At 33.7% G+C, this 21,782-nt stretch overlaps 3 protein-coding genes across 3 annotated transcripts; 2 read left to right on the top strand and 1 right to left on the bottom strand.

Annotated features, from left to right (window-relative positions):
• Positions 1-4,869: 4,869 nt before the first annotated feature.
• On the top strand, positions 4,870-8,762 carry LOC145617830 (uncharacterized). The gene is made up of 8 exons (XM_081672582.1): positions 4,870-5,052; positions 5,590-5,802; positions 5,893-6,084; positions 6,164-6,366; positions 6,687-6,765; positions 7,297-7,420; positions 7,905-7,997; positions 8,199-8,762. The coding sequence occupies exons 1-8, from the start codon at positions 4,948-4,950 to the stop codon at positions 8,288-8,290; spliced, it is 1,101 nt and encodes a 366-aa protein (XP_081528708.1). The 5' UTR covers positions 4,870-4,947; the 3' UTR covers positions 8,291-8,762.
• Positions 8,763-9,090: 328 nt separating this feature from the next.
• Positions 9,091-12,250, bottom strand: LOC145617990 (mitochondrial pyruvate carrier 1-like). The gene is made up of 5 exons (XM_081672768.1): positions 12,128-12,250; positions 11,049-11,150; positions 10,868-10,922; positions 10,637-10,772; positions 9,091-9,396 (listed from the first exon to the last, which is right to left on the bottom strand). Exons 2-5 carry the CDS (start codon positions 11,142-11,144, stop codon positions 9,333-9,335), a joined length of 351 nt encoding a protein of 116 aa, XP_081528894.1. The 5' UTR covers positions 11,145-11,150; positions 12,128-12,250; the 3' UTR covers positions 9,091-9,332.
• Positions 12,251-18,137: 5,887 nt separating this feature from the next.
• LOC145618210 (ammonium transporter 1 member 1-like) lies at positions 18,138-20,412 on the top strand. Its single transcript, XM_081672990.1, has 2 exons — positions 18,138-19,066; positions 19,842-20,412. The coding sequence occupies exons 1-2, from the start codon at positions 18,138-18,140 to the stop codon at positions 20,410-20,412; spliced, it is 1,500 nt and encodes a 499-aa protein (XP_081529116.1).
• The last annotated feature ends 1,370 nt before the right edge of the window (positions 20,413-21,782 follow it).

The raw sequence follows: 21,782 nt of genomic DNA, 5'->3' as shown, positions 1-21,782 counted from the left end.
ATCAATACAATATTATTATTATTGAATATTAATTATTAATATTGTTATTATTAATTATTGTTTGAAAATAGAGTAGAGCAGAGCAGATTTCTTTAGAGCAGAGCAGAGCAAATTTGATTTGAGCAGAGTAGGGCTCAGCAGAGCAGAGCAGCTCTAAAGAACGGGGCCTTAATTGGTCTTTCAGTTGTTTGATATGACCACGATTAGGTTAAGCATAGGTCTTAGCAAGGATATCCCACAAACCTTTTGATGTTTTGGCAAGGGACATGAGAGGGACAAGGTTCTGAGAGAGTGTGCCAACAAGTGCACCAAAGATTAGTTTGTCCTACCTAACCCAGAAAGCAAATTCCGGATTTGGAACTTCTTTCTCAGCTAGGGGTGTCCATAATTCGGATAAAAACCGAAATCCAATCCAATCCAAACCGAATTATCAATTCGGATCGGATCCAAACTTTAAATCGGATTGGATCGGATTGAGATTCTTTGGAAATTCAGATTTTCGGATTGGATCAGATTTACCCTAATTGGATCCAATCGAAACCGAAAACCGAATTGTAAAATTAAGCTTGTATAAATATGGATTTCTTTATTTTTTGAAGTTTAGCTCAAATACTTACTACTACAAAAAAAAAAAAATTAGGGAGACTTTGTATTAATTAATTAATGATTTGACGTTGAACTATTTATTTTACTCATTATTTTAAAGACTTTTATTTGTATTAAAGCTTTATTTTTATAATTGTATTAGGAGCTAAAAAATAATGTATTATAATTCGAATTTTCAGATCGGATCCAAATAACCGAATTTTAATTCGGATTGGATCAAGAGATAAATTAGATCGGATCGGATTGAAAAATTGAAAACCGAATTATATTTCGGATTGGATCGGATTTGGACTAAATCCAAACCGAAAACCGAACGAACACCCCTATTCTCAGCAACAACATTGGTGGCAGCAGGACATGGGTGGGATCCATCAACATATTTAAAGAGATCGTGGCCAGACCTCAATCTGGGTTTTCCATGACAACTAGTCTGTGGTTGAAGTTTGATGGTGTTGTGGATGTTGAGAAAGATGAAAGGTTTGGTGGGGTCATTGCCATTAGGAATGTGAGACGTGGAGATGGTGTTGTCAAGATTAGCCATTTGAGTGAAATGATTGTGATTATTTAGGATCAAGAATCTGATACCATATAGAAATTAGAGAGAAAGAGTTACTTTGTTCTCGTAGACTCAAAATGTATTTATAACTAAATACAAACTAGGTCAGGCAACTAGCATTATGTTAGTTGGTTATAACAAAAGCTATAAAGTAGGATACTTATCCTTAGAGCTATACAAGATATATACACTTAACAATAGAATAAATATTAAACAATATTCTACAGCTAGATTATAGTAGTATCCTTATCAACATCCACAACAACTAGACTAAGGGCATGTTCACATTTACTTCAGTTCAGTTTATTTCAGTTCAGCTCCAATCAGTTAAGTTAAGTTAAGTTCAGTTCAGTGCAGCTCCTAATTTCCTTCTTTCATAAAATATTCATTTCAGCTCAGTTCAATTCAGCTCTAATCAGTTCAGTTTAGTTCAATTCAGCTCAGTTCAATAAATGTGAACAGACCCTAATTAGAGTGAATACAGATACAAGAAAAGATCCGTATTTTTCTCCCCACCACATTTTCAAAGTCATTACATAGTTAAAAGTAATTCCTTAAATATAAATAATCATTAGAAATCTATGTTCATAAATTAAAATCAAAAAACTTATTTTTGGTCTAAGATGTTACTGACATACAGTCAACGTTCTAGCAATGTTAGTTGGAGTTGAGATAAGTTTAAATAATTTGTTACACATATTAAAAAAAGATAAAAATAAATACAAATTAAATTTGAATTATTTAGCATGGGAGAAACAATATGTAAATCCAGAAAAATCTATCAATAAAGATCACACAAACTTATATTTGACAAATGTACATTCACATAATATATGCATGCAATATTTGTGCAATATGACAATATGAATTTGCTTTTATATATTTAAATCATTCTAAAGTGTATATTGATATTATTATTTTTTTACTAATTTATAGTAATAAATTTATTTACATTTGATTAAGAATAATTAAATTCAATTAAATTGATTTAGACCTACTTGTTCAAAAGCTAGCTCCACCACTGAATGTTGGAGTATAAATTTCAATCCTTAGGTTGATTGTGTAAAGCTATATACAGAAACCTGAAACCGGCACTTATTGTTGTAATAAGTCCATTAGCTCTTAGCTTAGGTAGTTAGGGTACTTTTCCAGCAATTTATCCTTAAAACCGGCCATATACAAAACAAGATACCATTTGTTAAAGAAAAAAATCAACTATACATTCCTTGTGTTAAGTAAGTAATTGATATAATTAAGTAAGTAATTGAGTCATATTCCTTGTCTTTTAACTTTTAAGCATGGTATGTGAGTGTTTTTTTTTCTTTTACAATGGTTGCAAATGATTTTCTAAATTTGTAGTAACTCACAACCTCAAGCTCGAAAACTTAAAATTTAACTCAAAAAAAAAATGATAGTTATTAAAAGAGGTATCTGTATATAATGCTTAAAATAAATGAGATAGTCAGCTATAAATAAAAAATACTATACAAGTTTGTTGCAATACTGGAAATGTCAAATTGATGTTGACTAGTCTGCAAATTATTACTCCGTATAAGAGAATGAATGTGATCAATTCTAATAGACTTTTTAATACAAATAAAAGAAGTTTAAGACGACAATAATAAAGACTGACTTAACTTAGAACAACAAATAAAATTGCCAATCTACTAACGGACTATTGTTAAAGAATGTTTTTATTATTTAAAGATATACAAAAATAAAAGTTAGTATAATTTTGTTAGGAACTACCCATAAATGGTCTGACTTGTGAATAACTGCACGAAATTTTTTTATTTGTAAAAAACAACTACCCCTAAATTGTAAAAACTTTGTCTAGCACTTCCCATGAACTATTTTTTCATCCAATTTTGCAGTTTATCATACCCCCAATTACGTTTCCCCATTCATATTTTGTTTATCGTCCAATCATCTTTATTCTCCTTTCATCCATTGTTCAATCTCCTTTCACCATCTTTAGGTTGACTTAATCGAATCTTATTGCTCTTTTTTTTTTTCTTCAATAAATTAACAAGTCAAGCACCATATTTGGTGGGATACCTCAATTGCATTTACTTGAAAATTGTAGAGTAAAGTGGTAGGATGAAATTAAATAGACATTTAACAAATGAAAATTGAAACATAATTAGATTAAAAAAAAAAAAATCATTATCCCAAAAATATCAATCTTCTTATTCAATTATAACCCTAAATCTCATAATGCAATTCCCCCTAATTTAATTGAAACCCTAAACCCTATAAATTCAAAACCCTTATTTTATTGAATTTATAAATCCCTATATTTGATAATTGATTTAAATTAATGCCCCTAAATCAATACATAGCAAACGAATTAAAACATTTACTTTAAATATTTGCAGAATTAGGTGAGTAATTGTCTTCAATTGCTAAAATCTATGGTTCTTGAATTTTTTATCGTGTTTGGGGGAAAAGAACAACAATTCGACTTTAAAATAGGAGAGAAGAAGTGATGTAGTTAGGGACACATAACTTTTTTTTTTTTACAACGATCCAAAAAGGAGGCTAGCTCCCAAGCAATTGACTCAACATTACAATGAGAAAACTTAACTCTCTTAATTAAATCAATACACAAACTAAACAGGGGATTAGGGTTACAAACACTATAAATTGCTTGACAATGCAAATAAGAGGGAGGAGAAAGTCCATCACTGGACTGACCATAAGTTGTTCTAAACTATTGATCTCACAAACGACAATAGTTGATGAAAACTGTTAAAATGTAGTGCTAGACAAAGTTTTACATTTTAGGAATAGTTATTTACGAATAATAAAATTTCGGCTTGTTATTCACAAATCAGGCCTTTTATTGTTGTTATTCATGTCAAATTCCCCTAAAAAATAAACACAATCTTTCAAAAAAAAAAACCAGGTGTACATAAAACTAGTGAATGGCGATAAGTCGGTAACAAATCAGAAAGTAATTTGTTACCAAATTCTTTCACGTGTTTGGTGCTTCCAGTTGGCAAATATTAAGACAAACATTTTTCTCTCTCTTCCTTATACTCTACTTTCTCTTTCTTTCATTTTCATCTTATTTTCCCTTAATTTTTGAGATTTAATTTGATTTTCAACTCAGATGCATTCTCTTCTACACAATTGTAGGTGTTTTATGAGTTTTTTGAGCAAGGAGTGGAAAGAGAAGATTTGAAGTCAGAAGAAGGTGAAGTGAGCTCTAATTCGAAGAAAGAATCATCGTCATCATCGTCGCTTAGCTCGGTAAGATGGTCGGAAATGGTGGAATCGGCAATTGTTTCAGCGCTAATTGGCGTTGCTAGCAGAGAGAGAATTCGAAGATTTGTTAATGGTGGAAATGTTTAGTTTTGAGGAGAGGTAAATATACGGGATGAAAGTAGAGCCATTGAGTTAACTTTTGCATTTTGTGTTTATTTTTTTTATTTTGATACTCTGTTTTTGTGAGAAAAAGGGTCACTTTTGTGGAAAAAAAAGGGTCACTTTTGTAAGAAAAAGGGTCACTTTTATAAAAAAAAAAAGGATCACTTTTCGCAAAAATATTTGATGTATAATAAAATTATTGTTACCCGGAGCATGTAGAAAGACTTGAAAAATAAAATTTAATAACATGATACTAGTAAAAAAAATCAGACCAAGGCTGCAGGTGTGCACAACTTTGGGTCAAAAAATTTATGTCCAAACCCGCTATCTTAAACCCAAAAACAAACCATACTCGAAATTTGAGCCTAAAAAACTTGAAGCCAGAACTTTGTTAAGAAACTTATTGCTCAACAATGGCGTTGTGGCTAGACTCAAATTCTGAACCCCAAACAGAGAATGAAAAGGCTGATTTAGCCGCCATTGCTGCCCTCAAAGTTTCTACTGCTCTTGAACTTAAGGTTCTTTCTCTTTCCCTCTTTCTACCCGTTTCTTCTTTACTATTAATTCTTGTAATTTCAAACTTTATGTTGCAGATTATTTTTATACTTGAATGATTTATGCTGAATATATATATATATATATATATATATATATATATATATATATATATATATATATATATATATATATATATATATATATATTTTGTTGATTTATGTTCTGAAATTAAATACCCAGTTAGTATTAATTCATCTTCAACTACTTCTCTAATTGATCTATTTGTTGTTTGGAACCTTAGATTTCTAATTATAATTGCCACTCCCATTGTTCTGGTTATTGTCCCAAAAAAAAAATTAAAAAAAATAAAAATAAATAAACTCATTCAGATTACCATACATATTGAGATGGGAAAACTAAAATCATTCAATTCATGCTTGTTTTGTTTTTGTTGTACTTCTTGTGCATTGAAAAATGTGAAAATTGGCCTAAAACGATGAATATAATTCCCAAGGATCATTATTTTTATGCTATATTTTCTGTTGGGTGTTATTTAGGATGAGGGCAATGAGTATGTTAAGAAGGGGAAGAAGCATTACAAGGATGCTATTGATTGTTACACTAGAGCTATAAATCAGAAGGGTTTAGGTGAATCAGAGACATCGGTTTTATTTGCGAATAGAGCCCATGTAAATCTTTTATTAGGAAATAACAGGCGTGCTCTCGAGGATGCTGATCAGGCCGTTAAGCTTTGTCCGACGAATGTTAAGGTTTGCTACCCCCTTGTTTGTAGAAATGTTTGAAAAATGGGATTTGCTTGCTGAAGCTGATGACATATTGTTTAATGTATTGGACTATAGGCAATATATCGTGCTGCTAAAGCTTCGTTTGCTTTAGATAAGTTGAAAGAGGTTATAACATATTGTCAACAAGGACTTGAACTGTCCCCTGAGAATGATGACCTAAAAAAGCTGGTGAAGCTAGCTAGTGGGAAATTGGCGGAACGTGAGAAGCATGAGGCTGAAGTTGCCAAAGCTTTGAGAGACGCTAAGGTATACAGTTATACCTGTTTTTTTTTTATAATGAAGGGGTCTTTTCTGAGTTGGCAGATTCTTAATATCGAATGTGCAGGATCTTCTCTCTACCTTTGAAGATAGAGGATTGAAAATTGGCAAAGCAATGTTTCGTGAACTTACTGGGCTAAAGAAACCAGTTCTAGACAAGAGCAAGATTCTTCATTGGCCAGTGGTTCTTCTCTATCCAGAGGTTATGTCCAGTGACATAATTGAAGACTTTTGTGAGACAGACATGTTTTCATCCCACCTAGATATAATATCCTTTGTTGCTTATATTTGTTAGTTTGTTTCGTTTCTAGTTTTCTTTTGTTCATATTTAATGCATAATATAAATCCATGATATTGGGACTTGTCAATTGGCATGATATTTTCATGGCAAGTTCATCACATTCAAGTCATAATTGAGGTTTTGGAGGATGGATCATTTGTGGATACACTGGTCCTTTGCCTTGATGTCTAATGGGGGATCACTTAAGTAATATACCTGATATTTCTACGGATGCTGCCATATTTTAATTTTTATTTTGCGAATCTTTTTCTCATTTTTATATTTTGGAATTTCCTTAGCATAGAAACATGTTTTCAGAAGACTCTCCACCTCTGCCGTGGGATAAGGAAAATGTGTACACTCGTGAAAATATTGAATTATACTATGAGGTAATCTTTCTTTCCCCTGAAGAACATTAGAATAGTTGCTTATCTAAAATTTGGTCCTGTCTTTTGTTTTGGTTGTTAATGGAAAATTTGGATTGTATCTCTGGTTACTCAGCAAACTTCAAAATATTTATTGAAATTATTTGACATTTTGACAGAGTAAATATGCACCATATCGTACAATTTTTCTTGAGAGATTTTTAGTTTTCCAATAAAGTTCTGTAAAGTATCTTCCTGGAATTGGCAGAAGGTCACTACATTTGGTACTATGTGGGTATTTTCTAGCTAAGGTTTTGATTTGGTACTCTATTCTTAAGATGCTCTACAGAATGTTTGTAGAGGAATTGAAACTATGGAGGACTGCTGCATAGCAAAGTGACAACCAGTGGATTAACTTTACATAGATCTATAATGGTTGGTCTTGCATACGTGTCCTAGTATAGTGGTATCTGACTGACTGTCTAATGGTACTTTTGTCTGTGCTTTTTCCTATGGTGAAATACGGATACCAATGACTGATGTTGTAATCCTTAGGTTGGCTCATCAGTTTGCTTGTCAAAGACACACATTTTGCATTATCTTTTGGAAGGTACTCCAGGTGCTGGTGCAGTGAGCATTGACGAAGAAAAAGATTCTTCAAATTATGGTAGCCCTTCAGGTATTGTATAATTTACAGCTTATCTTTTGATTATCTGAATAAAGTAAAATTTTACATACTAGATCAGCAAATATGTCCGTAGTTTGTGTGCTCAATTAGTGCTAGAATACATCAGCTAAATCCTCGAACTTTGTGCATAGTTTATCATTGGTACTTTGCTAACTAGGGATTGAAATTGCCTACGATTGTGCAATGGAGATGTAGGTTGACTGTTTGAGTTGATTTCTTTGAACTTAAAGCATTTCCTTATGAAAATGGTTGTTCAGTTTCTTTGGGGGCTTCAGAATGTCACTGCAGTTTAGTGCTTTCTTCCCCTTTAAACATCCAATTCGTGTTTCTATCTGATAGCTCTAATGTCACACTTCCTCAACAGTGTTTTTAGTCACTTTAGAAATGCTGTCCCTTTAGCTTTTGTAATTGTTGGGATTTTGTAAGATACAGAAAGCTTATGTCAGCCATCTTCAATTATGTGATTACTTGCCAGGTAAAGGCCCTTCCAGATGGGTTAAAGTCAATGAAAAAAGGACACTTCATGATGTTCTGAAGGAACCAAATCTTGTTATTCCTGGCATACCAGGTACATTCCTTACCATTCTTCTACTTGCTAAATTTGTTTCAAACATTTGAGTAAAAAGAATTGGGGTGGCAGTGCGTAAAAATCTGTATTTGAATGGCAAAGAGGGTGAGAAGGCGGGTTGCTGCTAGCATAAAAATCAAAACTTAGCGTTTTCTTTTCCTTACCTTTAAGCTTTAGCTAATTCATTGTTGGTACATGCAGTTTTTTACATTGTGTCTAGAAGCTCCACCTTCTACAACAAATTTAAATCTGGCAAATGGGCACTCCCTCAGGTGCCTGGTGATACTGCCTGAATTAGACTATTTTCCAGTTGATTTACAAGGTCTGAAGAGCTGCATTTCTTTTAGATGGATCATTACATTTGACTATTGAAGTAGCAATGCTCAAGGAATCATGTATGAAGATGACAAAAGGCCAACCATGTACCAGTGCAAATGGAGTTATGATTCTTAACTAGGTATTACTTAGGCGGTGCCATGGATCATTGTATGTAACATGAAAACACAAATTTCTTTTTAAGTTTTAGAGATATGCTATCAATTTTTTATTTTGTTGGTGTAGGTACTCAATGCCTAGGTAAGAGGTTTCAAGTTCTAGCCCTATTTTCTTTCATTAAGTGACTGCATAAATGATAGTTTGTTGTCAAGTTTTGAAAGTTGTGTAAAACCCTCTCCAGTCACCATGAAGGCTTTTCTACATGTACTAAGGATTTAATGAGATGCAATACCCGATTAAATGCAGAAAACCTTCATGAATGCTTGTGTATATATATGAATGAAATTTAGTGAGAAAAGTAACTGGCTAACCGAGTATATGTATGTCATGAATTTAGTTGAGCTATTTTATTAGTGGCAGTATTTTATTTCTGTTTATTGCGCTTATGTCTACAAAAATTTGGATAAAGGCATCAAACCATCAACATAGCATGACAGATATCCTGGCATTATACAAAAAGTACTAATTTGGATAGTGTGTCTCAAAATTCATCAGGATTTCTTGGTTTAAAGCTGTAGCAAACCATCGTAACATTGTTAAGCAAGATTCACGAAGAGATAAATTTGTGTTACCCGTGCCTGTAATTTTATAACATACGGAGAAATAAATTAGTTCATGACCTTCTTATTAAAGAGTGATAGTATTGTTGCAACTTGCAAGAGTTAAATTGTACCATCATGTTTCTATCCAGAAAGAGTAGCAAACCATGTGAAAGATGTAACATAATAATTTTGGACAAATTGAACATTTCTGGTGCAATCACCTAAAGTTTGTGTTTAGATAGTATACAATCAAATGTTTCTATCGCTCAAACAAGATGCCATTAAAGAAATATGAAGATCAGCACCCTAGTGAAAAGGCGAAACACAGTTCAGTGCTTTCCTCCTTTTTTGATGACAAGTACCTATCATAAGAGATGAATGAAAATTGTTAGATTGAAGTTGTTTCCTGGTCTTTACTTCAGCATAAAACATAAAAGAAGAGATGAATCAGCAGTAGCCCAGTGTCCAAACAATGAAGATGTGTAAAATCAACTAACAATTCATCCTAATCCCTTGCAGAAAACTGCCAATGTCTAGTAAGTACCTGAGAAATATTGGAAGCTAATAGCAAAGGGAAAAACAAATAATTTGAGTGCTTTTGTGGCATTGCTGAATACACAAATGACAAAAAGTTGTGACCTTGAATATTCTTCCAAAAGTTCTGAGCTAAAGCATAATGACGAAAAAATATAGATGATATCGTCATAACTTTTTCAATCCCAGACTGTATATATGAACATCATGACACAGAGAGAAGACTCGTTCATAAAATGATAGAAGAAATGGGAGAAAGGCAAATACAGTATGTGTTAGTCAATTCATACAAGCAAACCACTGTTCTACTCTTATATGTATAAGATTAGACACATACAAACAGACTAACTCTTCACATAGGCAAGCAGGAAGTACAGGATAGATCAAGCAACAGTACCTACTAATTGGTGAACATCGTGTTACATCACTAAGCTTTACAAAGGTAAGGGCCATTTGTCCGGACTGATCAATTCAAAAAGTAGAGCCAGGTACCAGTTGATATTTGTGTTCTACTTGCATCTTGACCCCAAAATATTACGAGACCTAGCTAGCCCCAGATATCCAGCTGAAGTGGAAAGACTCAAAGCCTTTTATACAGTGGCATTAATGGTTGAACATGAGATTTTCTGTAAATTGCTAGTAACTATGAAACTGAAGTTTACAAAAGATATGCATAACACCACCCCCTTCCAATTAGGCAACCATTAACTGATCTCATAGTGCACAAGGTCAAAAATCTCAAAATTGTGAATACACAACCATAGAACATGTGACAACAGAGCTCCAGGGGAGGGGAGGTCACTGGTCCTTGGACAAGTTTCATGAAATTGTAAGCAAACTAGATAAAAACATTCAAACCCGGCACAAGGTAGCCTTTACTTCCGAACAAGAAATTAAAGATCCAAATAAGTACTCGGACATAGGTTACATAATCTCACCCTCCCTCAACCCCTAATAAGAGTGGACGTGAAATCAATAAACAAAGAATGACCTAAAATTATTTGACAATGAAGGGCAGAATAGAGTATACATGGAATTCTAGAAGCTGCAGAAATTCAGAAACCTTACCCATTAGCCCTTGCCCATCTGGAAAGTTGGTATAGCTGCACAGTTTCATTTGAAGCATGGCACGCCAAAAGTAGATAGTTGCGAGGCTGTACCATCCATGCAAACCTCATGAATAATGCAGAGTAAACACACATTGCTGCAGACCGGAAAATGACAACATAAAAATCAAATTATAATGAAATACACTTGAAATCTTAGAATCAACAATGCAACAAAGCCAGAAATGTCAACCTGAAGTCATGTTGCCTGATATCTTTTCAGGGGGTTTATTCATGTCCACAAGCCCCTATATACTCCAGCAATCACACAAATAATTTCATTGGTAAACTTCAGATAAGAAACGCGTATAAAATTATTCTTAAATCTGAAGAGAAAATGTCAACAAGTCCAAAACAAAAGTTTAGAAGCATACAGCGACAACAAATCCCCAATTCGCAACAGGCCCCCAAAAATGAGTTGTTTTAGGACCAACAGGGCTGTTCAAAAACGCACGGAATGTAGAAGCCATGAGTCCCTGTACCAAGTACTCCCACAATTAGTAAGATGTGTTAACATCAAAGAGTTACTTGTCTAAATAAGAAAGTCTAAAGTGCCACACTCCATCAAGAAACACTGACCACAAGATTGAAAATATGTAGGAAAAGTCTAGTCCCACTATCTACAATTTATCCATCAGACACCCTCTTTCATGCTTTTCCTGCATCAAGTATTCCTTTCCACTTCCTTTAAGTGACGAACAGATTTAAATCACATATCCAGCATTGACCGGAAACCCGAGAAAACAAAAATGAAATTGAAAAACCTAGTTCTGTAGTAATTCGATTACACCACACCTTCCTATAATCATAATCTCGGATTCTCGGATACTGGCAATAAGGTACACAAACACACCAATTCTGAGTTCACTACAAACTCAATCAATCAAACTCAGTGATTTCACAGCTAATAGCCTAATTACACCCCAATTTTCAGCTTGTTGTACTAAATTGGACCCAAAACCATCTAACTCCAATAGAATCATATATCCATCCAAATGGAAATATTTCAAGAATTAAAATATCACACAATATTATAATTAAAATTCCCACCCACAATTTTGTCTTGACAGAAGTATAATATTAATCAGGTATAATAATCAGATTATGCTAAACTGCTGATTCATACATACCAACTATTTCCTAAATTAGATTGAAAACAATGGATTTTCAGACAATAAAATAGTCAAACTAAGAATAATTTTCCCCTTCAGAGATAGAAACAGCAAAGAAGCAAGAAATGGTTAAAATTACAGAATATAAGACAATTCCCCAAAATATGATAAATATGACCATCAAGTATCAAAATATAACATCAATTTATGATCATACACAAATTATCAATAATTAATTATTACGGTACATTTTAGGAAAGGGGTAAAAAATCAACAAAATTTAAAGAAAAAGATAGTGATGATGAGAAAAAAGTAGAGAAGAATTGAGATAAAGGCTTTACCGAAGAGTTGGATGAAAGATTGACGAAGGAGCAGCAATGGCGGAGAAGAAATGAGGGGAGAGAATCTGAGAAATGGTCTTTCTCTTTTTCTCTGGAAATTTACTTTCTATTGTTAAATAAAAATAAAAAAATCCTTGCCAACATACCGCCCCGATTAATCTTAAACTAGTGTGTGTCCCCGGCGATACCCCAGATCGCTAATTTGTACTTCTATAATTTTGTTCAACTATTGTATAGCTAGTGTGAGATTTGGGCGTTGTCTCGGATGATATGGTTTTATTTTTTTTTTACTTCATATATATTTATTTGCCAATCTTGTGAAAAATAAATACTAGTAAATTAAATAACCTCTAATTGAAAAGCAATTTATAATGTTAAATATGTGAAAATTTAAAACACTAAGGGCCTGTTCATATTTACTGAACTGAGCTGAACTGAACTGAACTGATTGGAGCTGAACTGAACTGAACTGAACTGATTGGAACTGAACTGAACTGAATTGAGCTGAAATGAATATTTTATGTGAGAGGGAAATTAAGAGCTGAACTGAACTAAACTGATTGGAGCTGAACTGAACTGAACTGAACTGAAATTAAGTAAATGTGAACAGACCCTAAAAGTTGGTTGAGATGGTTAGTTTGTCGCATTTATTTCTTTGAGGTTGAGGGTTCGAATCTAGATAAAACCATATTTTAATATATAGTATGGATAGTTTATCTAGTGACATTTCTTAGAGCTGGGCATCTTGCCGTGTCGAGCCATGCCAAAAGGTGGATCGTGCCTTGATGGGCCTGAGGCCATCAAATGGCACACCAGTCTACGGCACGGCACGACCCACATGCCTGGCGGGCTAGATCGTGTCAGGCCGCAAGCCACCCCATTATTATTGTTGTTGTTGTTGTTATTATTATTATTATTATTATTATTATCAATTAATTAATTTTAATATATTTGTAAATTATAGTTCTTTATATTATCATGGTTCTTTTTATTAATTTTATTTTTTTAATTTTTCTTTTTTATTGTTTTAATACTTGTATTATTTATAGTTTTTTTTAGTAATTATTTTTATTATTATGGGTCGTGCTGGAGGGCCAAAAGTTCGTGCCACCTGCGGGCTCGTGCCGAATTTTATTTTTTTGTTCACGGCACGGCCCACGGCCCATTCCTCGTGCCGTGCTGCTAACGTGCTCGTGCCATGTCGGGCCACTACCGTACCGTGCCAATATCACGCGGAACAGCCCGATCCATGCCCATTGCCCAACCCTACATTTCTATAAACAAATCAATAAAATATCTTAGTTGGCAATGACATATTTTCAAATAAATCAATATTTATGGAATTTGTATTTAATAATAATTGTTTATTTACAAGAATGTCACTAGATAAATACTTTTTTGTGGTTTCAAAAAAAAAAGATAAATACTTTTTTGTTTATCCTGAAAATGAACTTGTATTTTCTCACCGTTAAAAGGAGCCACAATATATCTTCTTGATAAACATATGAAGCATAATATTTTTTGGGGGCAATTTTGTAAAATCTAGAAAGTTGTAGGTGAACTAATTGAGATAGTGGTTTTTTTTTCGTAAATACACTATTTTAAGTAGTGATTTTGAGTAAAATTGCTAGTATTTCATTCAATTAATAAAATCACCTATAAATAATGCAAAAGTCATGTATTGTCATTTGATAAACAATTTAGGTTTATTATAAACTTCTTGTAAAAAAAAAAGGTTTATTATAAACTTGAATTTTTCTACAAAGACCTCTTTATCATTTTTTTTTTTTGGAAATTTTGTTAAAATCATCTTATAAAAACCAAATTTTGTTGAAAACTATTGTATAGTTTTTTTTTTTTCAAAACACACCTGTAATAAATTTTTTTTGTCAAGTCACACCTGTTTTAAAATTTTTTTTGTTAAGTCCCACCATTTCCCCGGGTTTCGACTAAGGCCTTGTTTAGTACACCTTATTTTTACTTATTTTAGAAAAAATAAGTTCAGATCAGATCAGATCAGAAAATATAAGTTCAGATCAGAACATCGTTTTATGTGCGGTTTTTATCGCTAAATATCTTTAACTTCGTACTGAAAAAATTGTAAAAATTACATATTAATAAATATCACATTATTACGGATTTAACAAGATCTCACTTGACATATTTTTTTTCTTATAGATTATCGTACACTTAAGGTCAAAGTTTGGTCAAATCAGACAATCAGATCAGATCATCAAAAATAAGGTGAACCAAACAAGGCCTTAACAACTTACATTTCCGGCGTTGACTAACATGTGCACCTCACGTGACCCACTTTTCTTTTATTTTCCCCCCTTTCTCTCCATTCATTCCCCTCTTCGTCACTCCTCTTCATCATAATTTGGTTTTTATAGTCTAATTATATAATTGCACGAAAATATAAGTGACGAAGGGAGAATGAATGGAGGAAAAAGGGGGAAACATAATAGAAAAGTGGGGTTAATAAGTGGGTCACGTGAGGTGCACATGCTTATTAACGCCGAAAATGTCAATCAATAGTCGAAATCCGAAAAGAGGTGGGATTCAACAAAAAAAAATTTAAAACAGGTGTGCTTTGACAAAAAAATTTATAAGATGGTTTTCAACAAAATTTGGTTTTTATAAGATGATTTTCAACAAATTTTCCTTTTTTTAAAAAAATTAGTAAAATTAATCCAATATTAGCAAAAAGTCACAATGTCTATGAAAATTCAAATTTAAAATATACTGTATATAACATATTAAGAGTCTGTTCACTTCAGCTTAATTTTAGTTCAGTTCAGCTCCAATCAGTACAGTTCAATCAGTTCAACTCCAATCAGTTCAGTTCTGTTCAACTCCTAATTTCCTTTTCACATAAAATAATCATTTCAGCTATTCAGTTCAACTCCAATCAGTTCAGTTTAGCTGAGTAAATGTGAACATACCCTAAATCAAATAAAGATCCTTCACCCGTTTGCACTACACATGCAAAAATAAATACGATTGAATCACATTCTCCTAACTTCTTAGTTTGGCATCACCAGTTAGATCATTCTAGTTCAACAATAATGTGAAAAATAATTGAAAATTTTAGGTGAACGTTCATTGAAGAAACCATCAGAATCTTCATAATATTGTTACATGTATTGCTTGCTCACTAGGCAGGTTAATACTTCAGCCACCACCAGGAAAGATAACTTTTATGAATATCCTGTCTCCTTGCATTGTGAGTTTGTGACCAAGCAAATCAATGAGCTTTTACCATTCAACACAAATATATAGGCATATGACTTGTTTAAAAACAAAGAGGAGAGATTTGAGAGAACCATATAATGATGGGATTTATAATGTACAAATATATAATTGATAGGGTTTATTTAACTTTAAATAAACTCTAGACAAAAAGTACTTCGGATAGATATAATATAGAATGGACATCTACTGATCTACATATATAATACAAGTACAATATATGTCAATTATAAATATATTCCATAACAAAATAATACAATATTTTCAATTTTGCAATATATGTCAATTTAGTAATAGACTTCTTAAGGTAAGTGTCACTTTTAGAAAAACCAATGGAGTTTTTTATTTTTTTTATTTTTTTATTTATATTTTAATATTACTCATTTATATTACTCTTAAGATTTTTACAAATTATGTCATGCAAGCTAAGTTTTGTTTCAATATGAATTTCAAAAATAACAATTTCAATTCACGTGATCGATTATTAGAGTTAAGCACAAATTTAGGTACTCAATTCTTCCTTTTTTCACCGTTTAGGTACTGAATTTTTTTTTGCTTTGCTTTTGGGTGCTGAATACTGTATTCCGGCCAAAAAAAATAATTCAGCGTAAGAATTTAGTACCTTTGGTTAAAGAATTCAGTACCTTGGTTAAATGAAAGTGGGCCCCACCCGATTAAAAAAAAAAAAAAGCGCGGGTCACCCTATTTTTTTTCCCCTTTCTTATTCTTTATTCCCCTTTTTGCTCCCGTTATTCTTTCCATTTCTGGAAATTCTGCTGTATCATTCGAAGAACACGAGCAAGGTTGGGTTCGATTCTGGGGAAAACGTCACCAAAAACCGCCATTTTTTTGAGGTAACCTTAATTACTCATGGATTATGTTGTTATATTTTGATATAAATTTTGAATTTTTTGCCCATTTGTTGATGTTATTTGCGACCTAGGGTTTTCGTATTTTTGGGGTTTTTTTGAACAAATTGATGATGTCGATTTCTTGTGTTTTTTGTGTTAAATTTGTTGCTTTGTTGTTGTTTGTTGTTGGATTAAGCTAGTGGTGTTGTTGGATGTTGATTGCATGTTGTTTAAATTGCGCAAGGGTTTGATTAGTTGATGTGTTTTGCGTAGTAAAACAGGAGAGGTTTTGGTGAAATTGTGTATGTGTGATTGATGGTGTTGTGTGTCCATGATTTGAAGCTTACTGTTTATGTTTTTGCAATTTGCAGGAGGCTGATTTTGTCTTCACAATTTTTTTCCTTGTCCTGGATCAGTCTTGTGATGATAGCATGTGGCTGGTATATTGAAGAAGCAACAGCAAGGGAACAATTGAAGAAGCAGCAGCAGGGGTAGAATTGAAGAAGCAACAGCTACTGTATTTTGTTGTTGTTGTTGTTGTTGTTGTTTTTTTTAAATCTGGGAAAAACGTTGTTGAAGAATTTGTGCCTAAATAGACATGGTGAATGAACCTGTTTTGATGATAGGTGTTGCTGGTATACTGCTACTGCTGTGCAGAAGGGAGCTTGAGAAAGAAGCAGCAGTTTTTTTTTTTTTTTTTTTTTTTTTTTTTTTTTTTTTTTTTTTTTTGAAAATTGAATCAGGAAAATTCGTTTAGAATGAATTTTGGTTAACAAAACATGGTGAATCTTCCTATTTTGATGCTACTGTTTTGCTGGTGCTTTCATGGAATTTTTTGGCCAAGTTCATGCCCCTTTGAATAGAGTATAACGGCTAGTTTTGACTGTTAGTTAATAAAAATAATTTTTCTTTTTTAAAAAAAAAATTAATTTTTTAATTAGGTATGGTTAGTGGTGAGTTAGTTCACCTGAAAATCAATTTGAGTACCCAAAAGCAAAGCAAAAAAAATTGATTACCTAAAAGGTGAAAATTAGAAGAATTGAGTACCTAATTGTACTCTTAACTCCGATTATTATTATTATTATTATTATTATTATTATTATTATAGCACATCAAAAAATAAAAATGGTAATAACTAAATCTTCAAGACTTTAATAAAATAATACAGAGTAATAATAAACGGAGTAACTAATTTAAAAAGTGAGTAATAATAATGAGAAAATTATGCACTTGATATGGTCAAATTTTGTAGAGAGTAATCCGTAGTGTTGATTGAATAATTCATCCTGAAGCTGAGTTAGCTGTAACCATCCTTGCCTCTCAGTCGATTTCAATTCTGTTAACTATCTAATTGTCTATCACCCAACTTTTAAATGATTCATAATATGTAGATTTGTTAATTAGAAGTTTAGAACTATTGAGTGAATTTAACATGATTATTTTTTTATTCTTTGACTTGATTTGTTGAGTTTCAATTTTTATTCGGTGCAAGATATAATTTTATTAAAAACTATCATAAATTTCAATGTAAGGAACAATATTAGCCAAAAATACCTTTATATTAATCAACCATGATATTTTTTTAGACCCAAAATCGTATAATTAATTGATAATGCATGTGACCAATACAGATTAGCCTAACATACTACAACAATAGGAGTATCGAACTATATATACAACTTGCACGGTTGCACCATATACCAATAATCAACACTCATATGACATCTAAACATAGTACTAATATTAGTAAAGATTCTCAATCAAAACACTTAATTTTTAGTTGGCAAGAATCCTCACAATCACATAACATATGATTCCATGAATCTTTGACCTATTATTAACCCCTCCAACAACTCCCAGATCCTTGCGCCTCCTCCTCCTCCTCCTCCTCCTCCTCGGCTTTCGCAATGGCGACGCCACTCGGGTGCTCCACCACCATCCTCTCCCCACTCCTCAACTCCTCCGCCGCAGCAGACTACATCTGCCAACAACTCACCACCAACACCGCCTTAACAACCGATGCAACCACCGCAATCAACGCCGTCTACCTCCTTTTCTCAGCCTACCTTGTCTTCTCCATGCAACTCGGCTTCGCCATGCTTTGCGCTGGCTCAGTCCGAGCTAAAAACACAATGAACATCCTCCTCACCAACGTCCTTGACGCCGCTACCGGTGCTTTGTTCTTCTTCCTCTTCGGTTTCGCCTTCGCTTTCGGCTCCCCATCAAACCCTTTCATAGGGAGCCGTTTTTTCGCGCTTTCCACAATACCAGATTTTCACCAATCTTATGATTATAACTATTTTCTTTTTCAGTACTGCTTCGCTATCGCTGCAGCCGGGATTACTTCCGGCTCGATAGCGGAGCGTACTCAGTTCGTATCCTACTTAGCCTACTCGAGCTTACTAACGGGGTTCGTGTACCCCGTTGTAGCGCATTGGTTTTGGTCTAATGATGGGTGGGGGAGCGCCTTTGTGGCGTCCGAAAAGCTTTTGTTTGGGACGGGGGTTATTGACTTTGCCGGGTCAGGGGTGGTGCACTTGGTGGGAGCCGTGGCCGGGTTTTGGGGGGCGTTTATTGAAGGTCCGAGGATTGGAAGGTTTGATCATAAAGGTAAAGGGGTGTCACTTAAAGGGCATAATGCTTCATTGGTTGTGTTAGGGACTTTTTTGTTGTGGTTCGGGTGGTACGGGTTTAACCCGGGTTCGTTTTTGACCATTGCGAAGGCGTATGGCGAAAGCGGGGCGGTGTATGGGCAGTGGAGTGCCGTAGGGAGGACTGCTGTTACTACTACTCTTGCGGGTGCAACGGCTGCCCTCACTACTTTGTTTGGAAAAAGGTAATTTTTGAGACATTATTTTGAGCTGTTTTAATATTTTTTGGACTTGTGTTTCTATAAATAAAATTTACAAGAATAAGGAGATTTCATGCCAAATTATTATGTGCATATATTAATGATGATTAGGCAATCAACCTATATGAGGTAAAATATCATGCGTATGCACTTATATATATCCTAATTGATGCATCTTGCCATCTTGGCTGGAATATTTTAATTACGCTGGACAACTAACTTTTATAGGTTTATTAAATGTTATAACTATTCACAATTTGAGGGAATCGTCTAAATTGTTTCTAATGTACAAGTATATGAATGAAAAAAAAAAAAAAAAAAAAAAAAAGAGTTTAGTCATCAAACTTTTATAAGCTATAACATAAGGTGAGTGGAAGAGATTAAATATTGTGAGGTTAGAAGAGTACGATATTAAAAGGAGTTAGTAAAAATAGTTTACCATAATTGCTATGTTAAGAGAATCATAAAAGTGACAAAAACATAATATGTTTAGAACATGTCAACACAAATGTAATACAGTGTACTCTGTATTTGATAACTTTGTAAAGTAGTGACTATCACTTCATATAAATTAGTGTTTTCTCCGCCAATTTCCTAATTTTTATTCGGTTGCTTTATATACATTTTTCAATACACTATTTTAATCATTAATACAAAGTACTTCGTATATGTTAGTATGTACTTGTATTAATTACAAATTAAGCTGCTATAGTTTGTACAAGCCTCTGCATTGCCTAATTATTGACTTATTATTATACAGGATACTAGTAGGACATTGGAACGTAACCGACGTATGCAACGGTCTACTCGGGGGATTCGCCGCCATAACAGGTGGTTGTGCAGTGGTAGACCCATGGGCAGCCTGCATATGCGGCGTGGTTGCAGCCATAGTCCTAATAACATGCAACATCCTAGCTGAAAAATTCAACTACGACGACCCCTTAGAAGCCCTACAACTCCACGGCGGGTGTGGTACATGGGGCATAATCTTCACAGCCTTGTTTGCAAAAAAAGAGTACCTACAAGAAGTGTATCCGGCACGCCCTTCCACCTCCTACGGCCTTCTAATGGGCGGTGGGGGCCGGCTCTTGGCGGCCCATGTAGTACAAATTTTGACCATATGTGCATGGGTTAGTGTAACAATGGGAAGTTTGTTTTATGTGTTGCATAAGTTGAGATTATTGAGGATTACGTCGGAAGAGGAGATGAATGGAATGGATCTTACAAGTCATGGTGGATTTGCTTATAATGAAGATTTTGATGAGAAGACGAAAAAATGGTCATCTTATATGGGTGGAGATGATCCTCCTAGTGTACAATTCCAAGCTTGATAAATTATGATCATAGAAGAAAAACTTTGATTTGAATTATTATGTTAATTGTGTGTTATATTTTGAATTTTCTTTGGTGATGAGGTTTTTGAAAAATTATTTGATTCGGGGTTGGATTGAAGCATATTAATTTAGATTTGTTAGTTTTATTCTAGTTGGTGTTAATGACATACAATATCTCCAATTCATTAAAATTGTAAGTTTGCAACCATTTATGTATAGATATATATGAATTACAATTAGTCGTTGTATGACTAATAATGAGCTTTATCAACTCTGTTTTCGGCTATTGTGTATAAATTGAAACATGTATTTTGATTCAAATGGGTAAACAAACCAAAGAGAAGAAACACAAGCACACCTAACAAAACATAAAAAACCAAACTAGCTAAAAACTACCTATGGAGGGACAAAGCGTGGCAATGACACACCCCTGTTATCCTCCTCTAAAATACGACTTAAATCTACGGGAACATCATAAATAAATTCTAATTGAGAGTCTTGAATAGCTCCGTGGTTTGTATAATTATAAATTAAAAGTGCACAAAGCAAGTTTTGTGCTCATTTGCTTTTTTCTACAAGTGATCACTATTTCCCACCTTCATAGTGTGGCTCATAAGCTTGATCACGGGGTGCTCTTCCTCCAATCTTGTGGGATCCTTGTAGCCCTCCATATCTTGTTAAAGAGGTGTGTTAATCAACCAATACCAATCTTATCTAAACACCAGCACAAATATATGGGTAAACCATTAGGGATAACCGCCTTCTTAGGTTTCATTTTCTTTAGTGCAATCTTCACCTCTACTCTCATAATGCTTTGCACATACTCCACGTTGATTTCTTCATCACTCACAAAGGAATCTCCTGTGACAACTCCTTGACTTCCATTAAACAATCCATCAAAGTGCCCCTTCCACATGTTCTTAATGTCCCCATCTTGTACTAGAATAATTTAATTCTTATCTTTGACACACTTATCATGCCAATATCCTTCCTAGGCCTTGCCTCTTGTCTTCTCTTTGCCATCTTATAAATGACCTGTTCTCCCTTCTAAAGATAAGCTTTTCATAAACCTCCAGATAAGCCTTTTCTTTTGCTTGGCGAACAGCTTCCTTTACCTTACTCTTAGCCTCCTTTACGCTGCAAAAGTTCCATCGCTCTTACATGTTCCAAATTTTGATATCATTCCGTTTTTTTATTAACTATTTCTACTTTCACCTCTTTATTCAACCTCGAAGTATATCTCTGCATCAAAGTTCTCCCCCTTGATTCCCCTAAGAACTTTTTGACCACCCTCAAGAAACATATCTTCATTAGTAACCAAATCATGTCTAGATCTCATTCTCCATCCCGATTCGTCTCCAACCCTA

This window comes from Chenopodium album, chromosome 26, assembly GCF_948465745.1.
Source record: "Chenopodium album chromosome 26, dcCheAlbu1.1, whole genome shotgun sequence".
NCBI lineage: Eukaryota > Viridiplantae > Streptophyta > Magnoliopsida > Caryophyllales > Amaranthaceae > Chenopodium > Chenopodium album.
The sequence above is the reverse complement of the archived record's forward strand: the minus strand, read 5'-3'. Positions and strand labels throughout refer to the sequence as shown.

Coding starts and splice junctions, on each gene's coding strand:
- LOC145617830 (XM_081672582.1), top strand. CDS start 4,948: ATGGCGTTGTGGCTAGACTCAAATTCTGAACCCCAAACAGAGAATGAA. Junction 6,766..7,296: donor ATATTGAATTATACTATGAG/GTAATCTTTCTT, acceptor TGTAATCCTTAG/GTTGGCTCATCAGTTTGCTT. Junction 7,998..8,198: donor TGTTATTCCTGGCATACCAG/GTACATTCCTTA, acceptor TGGTACATGCAG/TTTTTTACATTGTGTCTAGA.
- LOC145617990 (XM_081672768.1), bottom strand. CDS start 11,144: ATGGCTTCTACATTCCGTGCGTTTTTGAACAGCCCTGTTGGTCCTAAA. Junction 10,923..11,048: donor ATTGGGGATTTGTTGTCGCT/GTATGCTTCTAA, acceptor TGGAGTATATAG/GGGCTTGTGGACATGAATAA. Junction 10,773..10,867: donor ATCAGGCAACATGACTTCAG/GTTGACATTTCT, acceptor TCCGGTCTGCAG/CAATGTGTGTTTACTCTGCA.
- LOC145618210 (XM_081672990.1), top strand. CDS start 18,138: ATGGCGACGCCACTCGGGTGCTCCACCACCATCCTCTCCCCACTCCTC. Junction 19,067..19,841: donor ACTACTTTGTTTGGAAAAAG/GTAATTTTTGAG, acceptor ATTATTATACAG/GATACTAGTAGGACATTGGA.